The sequence below is a fragment of the Manis pentadactyla genome, chromosome 9 (genome assembly GCF_030020395.1).
Source record: "Manis pentadactyla isolate mManPen7 chromosome 9, mManPen7.hap1, whole genome shotgun sequence".
In the NCBI taxonomy this organism is placed as follows: domain Eukaryota; kingdom Metazoa; phylum Chordata; class Mammalia; order Pholidota; family Manidae; genus Manis; species Manis pentadactyla.
Window position 1 is genome coordinate 126151373 of NC_080027.1, and position 14244 is coordinate 126165616.

The 14244-nt window shown below is 35.5% G+C and overlaps 1 protein-coding gene across 4 annotated transcripts in view; it reads right to left on the bottom strand.

Annotated features, from left to right (window-relative positions):
* The window catches only part of CAMSAP2 (calmodulin regulated spectrin associated protein family member 2), a 123763-nt gene that overhangs the window by 15873 nt on the left and 93646 nt on the right, over nucleotides 1–14244 (bottom strand). For 2 of the 4 annotated variants that reach the window (XM_036909466.2, XM_036909468.2), the window contains exons 5-9: nucleotides 12391–12423; nucleotides 9433–9574; nucleotides 8970–9109; nucleotides 2855–2948; nucleotides 1076–1169 (exon numbers count right to left, since the gene is read on the bottom strand). In XM_036909466.2, coding sequence (XP_036765361.2) covers nucleotides 1076–1169; nucleotides 2855–2948; nucleotides 8970–9109; nucleotides 9433–9574; nucleotides 12391–12423 — 503 coding nt within the window. The remainder of the gene's footprint in view (nucleotides 1–1075; nucleotides 1170–2854; nucleotides 2949–8969; nucleotides 9110–9432; nucleotides 9575–12390; nucleotides 12424–14244) is intronic. The other 2 variants (XM_036909469.2, XM_036909470.2) reach the window with 1 other exon arrangement.

A 14244-nucleotide genomic window follows, 5' to 3' on the forward strand; every position in this document is an offset into this window, starting at 1 on the left:
CATGAGAGAAACAGAGAGAAGCTCCTAGATCAGTAATATTCTAATTTAATCTCTCTGTGCTTATGGAATAGAAAACTTACCAGAAGTAGTAAGAAAATGCATAGCAGCAAATCAGAGGGTAAGGAAAGGAAATGCTCTGCAGACATCAGGAAGTGCCGAGGGAAGCCGGACGGCAGTGAGAGCACCACCAGGCGTGTCACACCCCCGGTTTCACGCTCCTTAGCAAGTGCTTGAAAGAGAAACTTCCTAAATGTGAGGAGTGGGTGACGCCTCAGCCCAAGTTCACATTTTCATGTAAAGTCAAGAACTCACAGCAAGTACTTTCAATTTCTTACTCATTTTTAAATTGTATTTTTAATGGATCTGCTTGAACTTCTAAAAAACCACAAAATACATCGATTTTAAACTTGAAGAAATCAGATTAGGGAGTCCAAAATCAATATAAATTTTAGATTCTAATAAATACACATGAAAAACTACAGGATCTGCTGGAAAACATTTTTAAACTAATGTCTCTATTGTATACTTGGGTCAGGGTTATCTTGATATTAAATTTTTACTTTGTTTTAAATTCAGTTCCTGATATTAAGAACTAAAGCCTTAGAGATTCAGTATCACCATAAATATCCTATTGAGATTACTCTACAGTTAAAGTAACCAACAAACAAAAAAGCAGGGAAAACTGCCTCAAAGATTAAAAATCCTACGAAAAATTAAAAATCCAAGTAGAATTAAAATATCTCCCCCTTGAGGCCTAAGAGTTACCTATTACTTAAGCAGTTCTCAACTGTAAACAAGTTATGCAACAAGTTCGAGCTTAGGCTGGTTATTTAGACCTTAGAATATTCTTCCACTTCTCAGTGTGATTCATAAAATCCTATTATGAAACATGAATTTCAGTATAAATTTCCATTATATTTAAGTCAAAACAGACTTTAACAGGGTAAGTTAGTTAAAACTTACTTAGTCCGAAGTCCATCTGAAATTTAAAAATGTCTAATACAATACGATTTTCTCTTGATTTCATTAGTAAATAGAAAGGAAACAGTGAAAATGGAGCCACTCTGGAATCTACCTTGAAGTGAAGTCAGGACTACAGGAACTGTCAAGCACGTTTGTTGTGGCAGCGTTCGCGACAGGAACTGAAGGCATATCGTCCACAGATTCAGCTACAGTAAAAGATAAAAACCTAAGTATTACATATCTAGCATGTTTCCAACACTATTTCAAGAATTCTGGACTATAAACTGATGCTTAAATTTGATCCCGATTTCCCTTATTACTCATAGAAAAAAAAAATCACAGCATATTTAAAGTTTTCTTTCAAAATGATTTTCAAAAGGTAAAATTTTCTTTACACTCTTGAACAAGACTGTTCTGGTTTAAAAACTCGATTAAGTCTCACTGGAGGGGGCAGGGGGGGAAGGCCTGACATAAAATAAATACAGATATTAAAAATGAATATGTCTAATTTCACCAAAGCTTTCATATAACTTATGTTACATATGGCTATCTTCACTTCTTTATGAAACAGTTGGCATTTTGGTAATCAAAGACAGAATTTAATTCATAACTAAAACCACTGGTTAGTTTACATATTTGTAAATAACGCTGGGAGAAGACTCAATTTACTTTGTGCCTCTGAGGCCTAATGTAACATCTGTTGAATAATTCTGGGTAGTGGCTTTCACAGATGAAATCACAGAAAACAGTGCATGTGAAAATCTTTTATTAATTGTAAAAGTTGTACAAATATTGGATATGATAATTACTAAAGACATATGACTTTACTTAAAGGTTTTAGGGAAAAATCTCAACTTCTTTATTGCTATTCTTTGTTATATAATGGCTCAATATTCAGAATATGCCTGAAGCACTTTAGAGATGGAACAGATTAAATACTCATTACTGCATGTTCTGCGGAATTTTCCCTGAGATGCAGTGAGCCCAGGTAGGCTCACTCTACTCATGGAAGTGTATGCCTCCCTTGACTCTTTATTTTTTCTTCCTGTCTGATCTCTTTCTCTTCTTCAGTTTTTTTTTGGGGGGAAGAACAGTAGGGATGGGGAGAAATAAGGGTAATAGTGAGGAAACCAGCAAGATCTGGAACCAACAGGAGCAGCTAAGTAGTTGGGATGCGCAGTGCTCCTGTTTCCATTGGGCAGGGTGGCCCCGGGCGGCAGGAAGAACTGGTCCCACAGTTATGCTGGAAGAATATTCTTCAGTGGGACTAAGCTTAAAATTTAGCATCATTTTCCCTACAGAAATAAACCTCTGGATTTATAAAGGAAGCCAATGGGAATTTGTTTTGCTTTAGAGAAAACGCAGGAAATTTTTTTGTTCTTTATTTCTAGGGCTCTTTTTAGTAACCTCTTTATTTCTTAGTAGTTTTCTCATGTGCAATCAATGATATATCATGATATTGTAATAATCACAAAGCCCACTAGGCGCTTAGAAATATATACAAACCTTTTTATGGCTAATTCAAATTACAGATTAAAGCTGTGCCACCATAATTTGAGTGGATTCTGGGTAACAATGTTAGGAACTCAGAATCTAACAGGGAGTAACAGCTAGGGATGGGGGAAAGATGCAAAGAGAAGAGAGTGGGCAGTTAAAGCTGAAAGTTCCACAACATAAGGCTTCAAATTCAGTTTTTCTCCATTTTCTTTTTCTCTACATCATCTGTCACACATAGAGAATTTAGTGGCTTTAAATATTAAAAAATTCAGAATTTATCAAAGCTAATATCTGGACACGAAACAATAGGCTTCCCTCCAGGAGAATAACCAGGTGAGGTTATGCGGACTCTTGTTTTGTTTACCGAACACTTAAAATTAAAAAGACTGGTTACCTCCTTGTGGATGAACAACTCGAGGCTGTACAAATGAGGGCTTTACAACTTCAAACCACCAGAAGAGTTCTGCCATGAACACCAAATAATTACTCTACACAAGGGAGTTAAGAAAATTGAAAGAAAAATTAGGGAAGATTTGACCAGAAAATAATGATAAACAGAATGTTATTTATTTAACCGACTAATATATAGGTTTCCATCTCATTCATTTATTACTGGAGTGCATCTACTATAGGGTATTAGATCTGGAATAAAATATTAGCACTTGTAGGTACAATTTATAACAACTGTTCAAAACTTCCCTGCTGCATTGCTCTGCGGGCCCAGAATAGCAGTTCAATTTACTCTGTGCAGAACTGTGAGAACTATAAACTGCTCTTCCTTCTTAAATCAATACAAACAACTCAAACTGCCTTTGACACTCTGAAGAGGGGTTATCATTTATAAAAAACTTCTATGCTCTCTCTTGATCACTAAAAATTTCTCCAAAATCTAATTAGGCAGCTAGTTAAAAAAATATCACATGTGTGTGATTGATAATGCTGAATTCAACAATAATCCAGGTGGCTAAATGACACCAAGACTAGATTATTAAGGCTAATTCTTAATAATTTTTAAAGGTACGAAACATGATTTATACAACTAATAGCGCTACTTAATTTTTATAATTATTAATACAGATAAATCGACAATGTCATTTGCCTTTTATTATTATTTTAAACCTTTAAATTCTTGTGACTTATTTTATAACTGGAAGTTTGTACCTCTTAATCCCTTTTTTATTATTTTTATTTGAAAATGTAAATAAATTTTAAAATGGCTAAAAATTCAAAGTATTAAAGAGGGTCCTCAATAGCACATTTCTGCTGCAAGCTTGTATTTTAAGATGCATATATCATAAAAGCTATAAACATGAATGATTTTAACCGGCATTTGTTAAGTTTTAAAAGAGAGCACTACATAAAATCTGTTTTTATAATTATTTAAAATAAATCATGCCTTTTTAAATTCTGGTATTTGGCATTTAATAATATTACTATCAAACTGATTAGTATTTGATGGCTCAGGTCTTATTTCATATTAAATTTCAGTTTTCAAAGTTACCACTGGAAATGTTTTCTAATGCCTTGCCTTCCTCCTGTTAATTATGAATAATCATCAAGGCTCTATCTACACACCCTCTTAGAGTTCATCTACTCTCTTTGTTTCCTACTACTTAAGCTGGTGACTTCCAAATACTCATTTCTTACCTGGCAGTTCCAGAAGGCTGCCGTGTATATAGGAAGTAAGGGAGAGACAAGAACCAAGGGTGACTCGGGTTCTGCCTTCATCAACCAACAGCGCCACTTAACGAAATGGGAATGATTGGGACAAGAGTGAAATGAACCATGAGTCACCAGCTTTGAGTTGCTGATTAGACAGGTAAGTGGACTTAGTGTGTAGGGGGCTCAATGTACTGGGGTGCTACAGAGGACAAGGCATGGTGGCGAGCAGAATTTGGTAGGTTTCCTACTTTCAGCATTTGCTTTTAACTATAAATTCACAGAATATTCAAACATTTACATATTAACATACATACTATTTTAAGTAGTCATTAAAATCTGAGATTTTTTTAAAAAAAGAAATGAAAATGCTTATAATCTCTAAGACTGTGTGTTGGATCCCATCCCTGTACCTTCTCAGAAACTTTACATTCTTAAATTATATTTCTTTCTCCTATATATTTATTCTTCCCTAACTTAATCCTTCCTCCTTGGCTTTTAAACATGCTTAAATCTCTCTATTAAATACAAAACGAAGCCTTCACTCAGTAACCATCATCTTCCCGTGTCTCCTCGCCCGCTCTCCGCACCACAAGCTCCGCTGTGCACAGGCTGACTGACCGTCTCCGTTCACCCCCTCCTGCTCTAACCCACTCCGGTCTCTGGCATACAGGTCATCGTTCCTCTCAAACAGCATGTGCTCAAGTGACTTTACCTATGCTGTTAAATCAAGAAGATTTTTCAGTCTTCATCTTACTGGCCTTTCAGCATCATCTGATAGCATAGGGCCAAGAGAGCATTTTCTCGTGGATATATTTCAAAGGCACTTCAAACGTCCGGGATTCAACTAATTATCTTCCCTACCAATCTGATCTGCCTCCAGTCTTACCTCAATGAACGACACCATCACCCCAGTGTGCAAACCAGAAATTTCAAAGTCATCCCTGATATCTCCTTCTCTCTCCCTCCCATATCCAATTTATCACCAAAGCCTGCAGATTTTGCATCCTATATATTTCTGGAATTCACTCACTTCTCTCCCTCCTGATCAAAACTACTCTGATTCAAACTGTTTTCATCTCTTGTTTAGAATACATCTTTCTCTTTTTTTTTTTGGTTTATTAAGCCAAATTTTTCAAGATACCACACCCCTTCTCCCACTTGCCATTGCTCTTAGGAAACGACTTTGGGCTGCAAGAAGGCACCTGATCACATTTCTTTTTAATTTCTCCATCTAATTTCCATCTAAATGTAATACATTTACTTTCTCATCTAATACCACATTCTCCTTATCTTACCCATCAGAATATAAGGTCTAGAAGGACAAAGCTTTGGTTCATCATTATATATGTTTATAAAACAATACTTGGTATGTAATAGATGGTCAATAAATATTTATTGAATGAATGTATAAATGAATGAACATGTAACAAAAATGACCAGTTAGCAAAAGACCAAATTGCTGATGGGGAAAATCTCTGGTAATATGATCATTGTGATTTATAATTTTTTCTTTATACTTATTCTATAGTACACTCTCTACAGTTAAAGCATAAAACACTATTTAAGGTATTGGTGCTAGGTTCACTCTACTAGTATAGTTAAGTGAAGGTCATCTATATCTTTTGGAAAAACACTGCTTAAGTGCTCAATTGTCTGTTGAAAGGAAATTGATATTTTAAAGACCTTTGTGCTCAACATCACTAATCATTAAAGAAATAGAAATCAGTATCACAATGAGATATCACTGCACACCTGCTAGAATGGCTAGCATAAAAAACACAAGAATAACAAGTGTTAGTAAGGATGTGGAGAAAACGGGACCCTGTACACTGTCGGTGGGAATGTAAACTGGTGCAGCCACTATGGAGAACAGTTGGAGGATCTTCAAAAAATAAAAAATAGAAATACCATATGACCCAGCAATCCTATTTCTGGGTATATGTCCAAAGAAAACGAAGACAGGATTCAAAGAGGTGTCTGCACTCCCATGCTCACTGCAGCATTATTCACAATAGCCAAGCTATGGAGACAACCTAAGGGTGTCTCAACAGATGAATGGATGAACACGTGGTATATACATAAAATGCAGAATTATACAATCATGAGAAAGAGGGAAACCCTGCCATTTGCGACAGTATGGATGGACCCTGAGGACATTGTTCTAAGTGCAGTAAGTCAAACAGAGAAAGACAATTTGGGTATGAAATAATCCACTATGTGGGATCTAAGCCAAACTCTCATAAATAGTAGGGTGGTGGCTACCAGGGACTGGGCAACAGGGGAAATATGGAGATGTGGGTGAAAGGGTATAAACTTTCAGTTATAAGATGAGTAAATTCTGGGGATCTAATGTTTACAGTTATTGACACTTGAAAGTTGCTCTAAGCGTTAGGTCTTAAATGTTCTCACCACAAAAAAGAAATAATAACTATGTGGCATGGTTGAGTTATTAGCTAATGCTGTGATGGTAATCACTGTGCAGACCTTAAACTGACACAATGTTATAAGTCACTTATATCTCAAAAAATATTTTAAGCACCTTGGTAAGGTAAACTGTCCTAACAACATAACTGTATTGTGTTTGGCCACAAGATGTCAGCATAATAAGAAATAATTTTTCCAGTTACTAAAGCTTATGAAGATAATTTCTTTCTGAATGTGTGATGATTAATCAACAATAAATCTGTTACCATATTCCAGGAATGATACCAAATTAGTTTCACTTAAAAGCTCTTCTTTCCTTTTTTTTGTTAAGATAGTCATGGAGCTATATATTAACATTCTTAAACAATGCAAACAATACAGAAGAACAGAGACCCATAGAACACAGAATAAAAAGGAAAAGTATGCTTTAAGCCCTGGCCCCCAAATCCTACTACCACCCTCAAAAGAAACCACTGCTAACAGTTTTCTGTTTATCTTCCTACACACCTTTTCCCATGCATCTATGTATGTGTCCAGATTCGCATATAAATAGAAAAAGTTTTTTTTAAAAAGTATGTTACATCATGCTACCTATGTTTGCTACCTACTTTTTTCACTTAATAGTGTCTTTGGAGTGCTCTCTGAATCAGTAAAATACCTCTACCTTCTTCCTTTAAATAGCTCAGCTATGCTACAAAACATTTTAATTGTGTCCCTAAGATAAATTGTTTCCAACTATTCACCTCCATGAACAATCCTCACACATACCTTCTATGCATTCTGGATTCGATCACATAGTATCAAACTGCCCTCTAAAAAGACCATGACAGTTAATACTTCTACCAAGAGGGGAAGAAGGCCTTCACTCCCTACATCCTTATAAACACTTGTTATTAACAGTGACCATGAGGGTGCCTAGCACCAGGCACCACCCAACCTCTCAAAGAATGGAAGTCTTAAAATACTTAATGGATGTTAGAACTGTGGTTCTAATAGTTTGGCAGAGAATACAAAAGGTGACCAATTCTCAGTAGGCAATTATTTTTAATATATATGCCTCATTTAAGAAAACATCTATCTGGATCATGCCCAGACTAAGATGATCTAAATAAACAACAAGGCTATATATTATTTATTGGAAGTCCAAGGTACACTTAAACAAATGCAACTGATCTTACATCTCAATGTATTTTACTGAGATGATTTTTTCTTTGAGATTTCAGGAACAGTATTTAAATTTTTTAACAGGAAAGTGCCGAAAAGGCATTAACAAGATAGATATGGAAATAATATTTTCTAACTTCCATTTTGATGAAAATGGCAAGGTATCAACCTTCAAAATTAATCAAGGTGGAAAGCAGGCACTATTTTGGGTCAGTAGGAGTAGTGGCTTATTTCAGAAAGGCTCTATCTTCTGCCTTGTAGTAATCCAGAAAGAGCCGAAGGAAAAAGATTTGGAGAATAAGGATGTAAAGAGTCACAAGAATTACCCTGAGAGGGGTTTGTTAGCAATCTGTTTTCAGGTTGGCACTGGAATCATGATTTGGACCAATATAAAGCTGTTCCTCTCAGTCAGACTTTTCAAAAACCTATTGTAAGATTATTTATTCCTAACATGAAATGAAGAGGTAAACTTTAGGCAGGTATATAAGAGACATACAGGAATTTTGTAGCTATGGGCTGCTGGGAATAACAAGCTATTGTTTCGTATCATGAAATCCCGGGACATGTAGCTGCTTTTAACTTGCACCTCGGAAACAGCTTTGCCTGGGACACGTCACCACTAGAAAGCTGGTTCAAAGGACAGGGATATTTGTTTTCTTCAGTTACGTATCACCACCACCCAGAACACTATGAGGAGCTCGATAAATATTTCTCTAAAGAATGCTGGTAAGTTGTGGTCTAAAGCTAACAGACCTGACAGTTTGAAGTAAGGGACAAATGGAATGGCTAATAAAATTCTATTAATTTTTAAAAGATTCATTTCCGGACTATTTTAATATTTCCTTTCTTTCACTAGGTTTTGTCTCAAGTTCTGAGACCCGAGGACTGCTTTCTTGCCGGACATTTCACAGTTCTGTTCAATGTTGACAGTGGTCAGTACTTCCTTCATGCTCCCACTATACTCTGTTAGCATCTAGCTAAGTAAAATTCAGAAACATTTACTGGCCTTGTATATTTTGCTAGTATTAGGCCAACAGATCAATTTTGTACTATGACTTTAAGTTTAGCTTTGTCCTGTGAAAGAAACCTGTAGCTAATAGTGTATTAAAAAAAAAAATACAAAAGGGAAATCAAACAAAAAATATTTTTTCAAAAACACTTTTGACTGATTATACAACTGTAAGCTTAAAGTGGCAAAGCCATTTAGATGTGTATGTTTCCAACAAACTTAAAGTAAAGGAAAGAGTTATTTAATTTACCTTTATGGATGAAGCAGCATAGAGCATATCTTCCAGGGTGAAATGGCAACACTGGTTCAAATATTCTTGGCAAAATTCTTGAATCAGCTGCAGATTATACAGGCTATCAGCCAAAGACATAGTTTCTTTCAAACAAATATCTTCGAATGGGAAAAAGCAAGGTGATACTTCGGGTTAATTTGATAATGTATGTTTCATATCTATTTCAGAATCAGTGACTTAATACAAACACACAATTATGTGGAATCTGTTTAACACATATAAACACATATACATACAGGGTCATTACACAGAAAGACCTAGAAACCAAGCACTGCTTTGCTCAACTATCTTCCTCAGGATTCTATACAAATGTTCCTTGTAAAAGGAACTTACTACTATTGGTTGTTACTTATTAAATACTGTTCCTTGAATATTTGTTGCATTTATCCGTAGTCCAGAACCGTCTCCCTGGAACGCTTACCCTCTAATCTGACAACACCAGGGCAGTAGAAGTGAATAAGAGCAGCTAAAGCACAGCCATCTGCACCATCTTTCAACAAATTTTCTACCAATGGAATGCAAGGCAGTTGCTTAAGCAACGTTTGCTCCTTCCTGTAACGGGCCTACAATATAAAAAAGAGATGAGAATAAGTACTAAAACAACATACAGGAAAAAACCAGTATTACAGATTCCAATGTATCAACAAATTGGATACAGCATGAGTCAAGGGAAATGAGAGCCACTCACCAACATCCTTTTCTAAATAATACTAGAGATTACTTCACCAAAGTTACAGAGCAACAGCCCTATAGTTTCAAAGCTAAGAACTTCATATAACATTATATTGCTAATTTACATGAAATGACATTTAGCCTAAGTATTTAAATATAAAAGGATTACAAAATGGATTTTGAATACTTTATATCCAAATCATCAGTTCTGCTCTTTTGTAGATATAAATTTCATTTACTTTAATGTTAGACTTAATAAGACCACAAGTTCTTATAAGGGAAGACTATAAAAGTTCTTATATGGAAAGAGCAACAGGAGTCCTGGAGCAGAAAGAATTGTAAGAGCTCCCAAAATCAGGGACTGGTAGATCATGACACTATTCTCAAAGGAAACACGGCACTAAGAACTATCACTTTGAAGCACCGGAATCTTATCACCAAGAGAGCCTGGCTTGTCATTTGAATGTTCAGGTGCTACAAATAAAGTGTAACGACTCTGAAACTGAAAAAATCCCTCCCAATTGAGCTTCCATTACCCAATAACAGCAAGTTTAAGGGTTTCTATTCCTCTTCAGAAAAAAAGAAGAAACCCTTGTTTTTTAAAGACTGCTTGGTGTGCCTGGATAAAATTTGTAAGACAGTTCCCTAAAAGTGAGACTCATTGTAAAATTCAGTATTACGAGAACAAGTTCTGGGTCAGATCACCTAGGGTCAAATCCTGGTTCTGCCACTTATTAGCTCTGTGAACTTCGACAAGTTAACTTAAACTCTCACTTCTCAGTTTCCCCATCTGCAAAACGGGGATAATGAAAGTATCTGTTTCACAGGACCACTGGAGGACTAAATAAGATGACGGCCACAAAGTGCTATGCACACTGCTGGGCACACGGCCAACAGTAATTAAAGGTTCCTGTTAGCTATTAGCGCTCCTAAGGCCAAGAAAAATAATGCTGAAGACTTAATGAAGACGCATACTGTTTTATCAGCAAAATTTATGATTATATTGGTTACTGAAATAGAGCTTTTTTAAGTAATCAAAACTAATTTTTCTTCTAAGTCCATCTAAACTGGTGTTCTCTAATTTTATCATTAAGATCTAATTATGAAATAAAGATTTTGTGAGGAAAAAAATAGTAAAATAATTTACCAGAAGTTAGCTTTCCTTTACATGATATCCCTCAGAAAAGTATATGCATTAATGAAGAAGGAAATAGTTATTTTTTTTCTCTCTCACTGGATATGTAAGAAAAAGATTCATGAAACTTTTTCCTCTTGAAGATTTTCAGAGGAGCTTGTTCTTGGTAATCCGTGCAGGCTAGACCTGTGTGTTTAAGGGTATGCTCCAAACTCATGGAGTACCTATATTCAGAAAAAAAGCTACACACATGCACTATATGAATTCTTTAATTGATTACTGAATTTTACCTAATCCTTAGAAAACTACCTTATATTGCTGCCAGCAGTTTAAAAATCAACCATGAAAAAGAGGAGAGGTGAAGGGAGTTCTCTAGAAAGGACAGAAAGAAAAGAAATCAGCCAGTAGCATCTCTTAGCTGTCGGCTCCCTTCCGCACATTTGGTGAGCACAGGTCCAGATTCATACCCCTTTCTTTGGCCAGCTGAAAACAAAAGAGTCTCCCTCTTGGAAATCCTTTAACTTGGCCGGGCTTAGTCCCAAACTTCCCAGATCTCTAGGACTAGCTTGTTTTCAGCCTATTTGGACTGAGCTGAGCACGCAGGGTCATGGAACAAAGCACTGCATTGTGTGATTTGTCCTACTGCTTTCTGCCAAGTAGCACTTCTGTGCAAGGCGCATGCACACAACACATACCCAAGGAGCTCTGCAAGGCTTCAGCAATAAATGTCTATGTTTTAGAATAGACAATCAGAGATTTATGAGTGGCATGCCAAAACATTTTCCTGAAGATTATATCCTAGAAAATGTATCAGGTAAACCAGCTTTTAATCTTGAAGTTATGTACAACTCCCAGAAAGTTCATTTGCAGTTCATGAAAGTTACAGAGTCTCTTATACTTTAACATGCCACATGCTTTACAAGCACTGCATGACAACATTCCCTGTTCTTTCTACAAATGGAGAAGCTTGGCATTTACAAAAGGCATCGTATTTTCTTTCAATATTACCGTGTATTTCTGTTATATTTTTATTTCTGTAGGTGTAAAAAACTACTTCTTCAGTAGTCTAATTCCCAAATTTAATCCTGAAAGATCAACCCTTCAAGTCAAATCCAAATGAATACAGAATAGGTCCAGTACTGGTAAGGAAACAGATAATCTGTCATTTTTTGATCACATAAAACATGTCCCCTATAATTCAGGCTGAAAAGGAAATGATTCTTTCAAAAAGATGATTTACACATGCAGTTCATGTTCACTTTTCCTAAACTTATTAAAGCTAATGAGAATCTATATCCATATATTTTTTAAATCTAATTAGTGATGGTCTGTGAACATTCCCAAGATCAGCAAAAGGATGCTTACACTTGAAACTATTATAAAAGCTTCTAATCCAACCTTAGGCTAGATTTAAAAAATTTTTTTTATACATTAAGATCAAATACCTTAAGATCCAATCTCTATGCAGTGACTAACAGAATTATATGAAACAACTATACTAGCAAGACATAAACAATACCATTCTACAATTACAATTCTGGAGAGCAAATTGAAGTAGCTAAGCAAACTTACTGGAACCAGTTTCCAAAACCATTTGGAAGGAGACTTCAGAGGAAGCAGCAGAAAAAAAGGAAAGTGAAAGGTAAAGGGAAAATTCATCACAATTATTTTCAATTAACAAGTTACATTAAAGCTTCTGATACTGGAGTTCTAAGTTTATAGCTGTCATAACATTTTTTAAAATGTTAATACTTTAGTCTAAAATATATAGATAGAGACAACCACCTTCTCTTTTCCTCATCTCCTCTCTCAATACAGAAATTCATTTATAGGATACTCAGGATATGCTGCATATTTTGGTAGCAAAGAATCTTATTTCCAAGTTCTGGAACCGCACATATTACAAAATAAATCTGTATCACAAAAAGGAAGTAGAAAGATTCCAGGGCTGGATCTGCAATCATTACAATTGTTAGCTATCACTTCCCAAAGGGAAAAGAAGAAAGACTGTACATGAACAAAGCAAGCAATGAGCAAGAGGATCACTTCTTCAACTACGCTGACCCTTGGACAATGCAGGTGTTAGGGGGCTAACCGTTCACGCAGCTGAGAATCTGCTTCTGACTCCCCCAAGACTTAACTACTAATAACCTGCTATTGAAGAGAAGCCTTAGTGATAACATAAACAACACATATTATTTATATTATATACTGTATTCTTACAATAAAGCTAGACAAGTTTTCCAACTTGTCACAAATCTCCAAAAAATTTTCCAATGTATTTATTTTAAAAATCTGCCTATAAGTGGACACATATATTTCTTTTTTTTTCCTATTTTTAATTCTGTTATGTTTCCATTCAGTTTTTCTTTTTAAAAAAAATTTTTTTTATTTTGGTATCATTAATGTACAATTACATGAAGAACATTATGTTTACTAGGCTCCCCCCTTCACCAAGTCCCCCCCACACACCCCTTCACAGTCACTGTCCATCAGCGTAGTGAGATGCTGTAAAATCACTACTTGTCTGCCTGGACACATATATTTCAAACTCATGTTGTACAAGGGTCAACTGAATATAAAGAATTTCTTTTAATTAATGGGGTTGAGTAAAAAGCTAGTTGGTAAAGTTAAACTTTATATAGAGTCTCTAAAGCAAACATCTACTTATTCACATAAGAGAATACAAATATTTTTAATTTTACTATCTGGGGTGTCCCAAATAATAAAACCTTACTTTTTTAAAAAGTTGAATAGGATAAACCCATAATTTCAAATAATATGAATTAATAATTTGTGATTGTTTAGCTCTGTATTTCCTAGCACAATTTCTGGCAGCCCTGAATAAATATTTGTTCAATTGAATCAAACTAAATGGGGTCTGAGTTAAAATGCATATTCAACTTTTCTCCTATATAAATTATCAGCAAAAATAATTAGAAAAATAATAGAATATCAAGAATCAGAAAAATGTCATCTCAAGAATCAGAAAAATACCAGCTTCCCATAAAGAGATAACATTTCCAATAAATTTTTTTTCCTTAGTGCATCAGGGAAAATAATCGTAACGATTTCGTTGCATGAATTTTAATGTCTCCCTTAAGCAGCTTTTGGCAGCTGCGGTTAGAAGGGCATAACAAGTGTAGGAGCAGGAGGCCACTGGGAAAGTGCTGGGCTTTCTAATGAGTAGAAACTTCAACAACAGGGGTTTTCTTGTTTTTGACATGAGAAAAACCCATTATATATAAACTGATGATAATAAATTATTGTGGACTGGTCGAAACAGGATGTGCAAAGGAGCCTCTACTTGTTCAGTTACTCCGTGTTTCTTACAAAACGCTCGTAGGACTCTTCACTGACTGAGGCCACTCACTCCGGCCCTCCCCCTGCCTTTCCACTGACCTCCGTTGGTGAGAGCGATCCTGT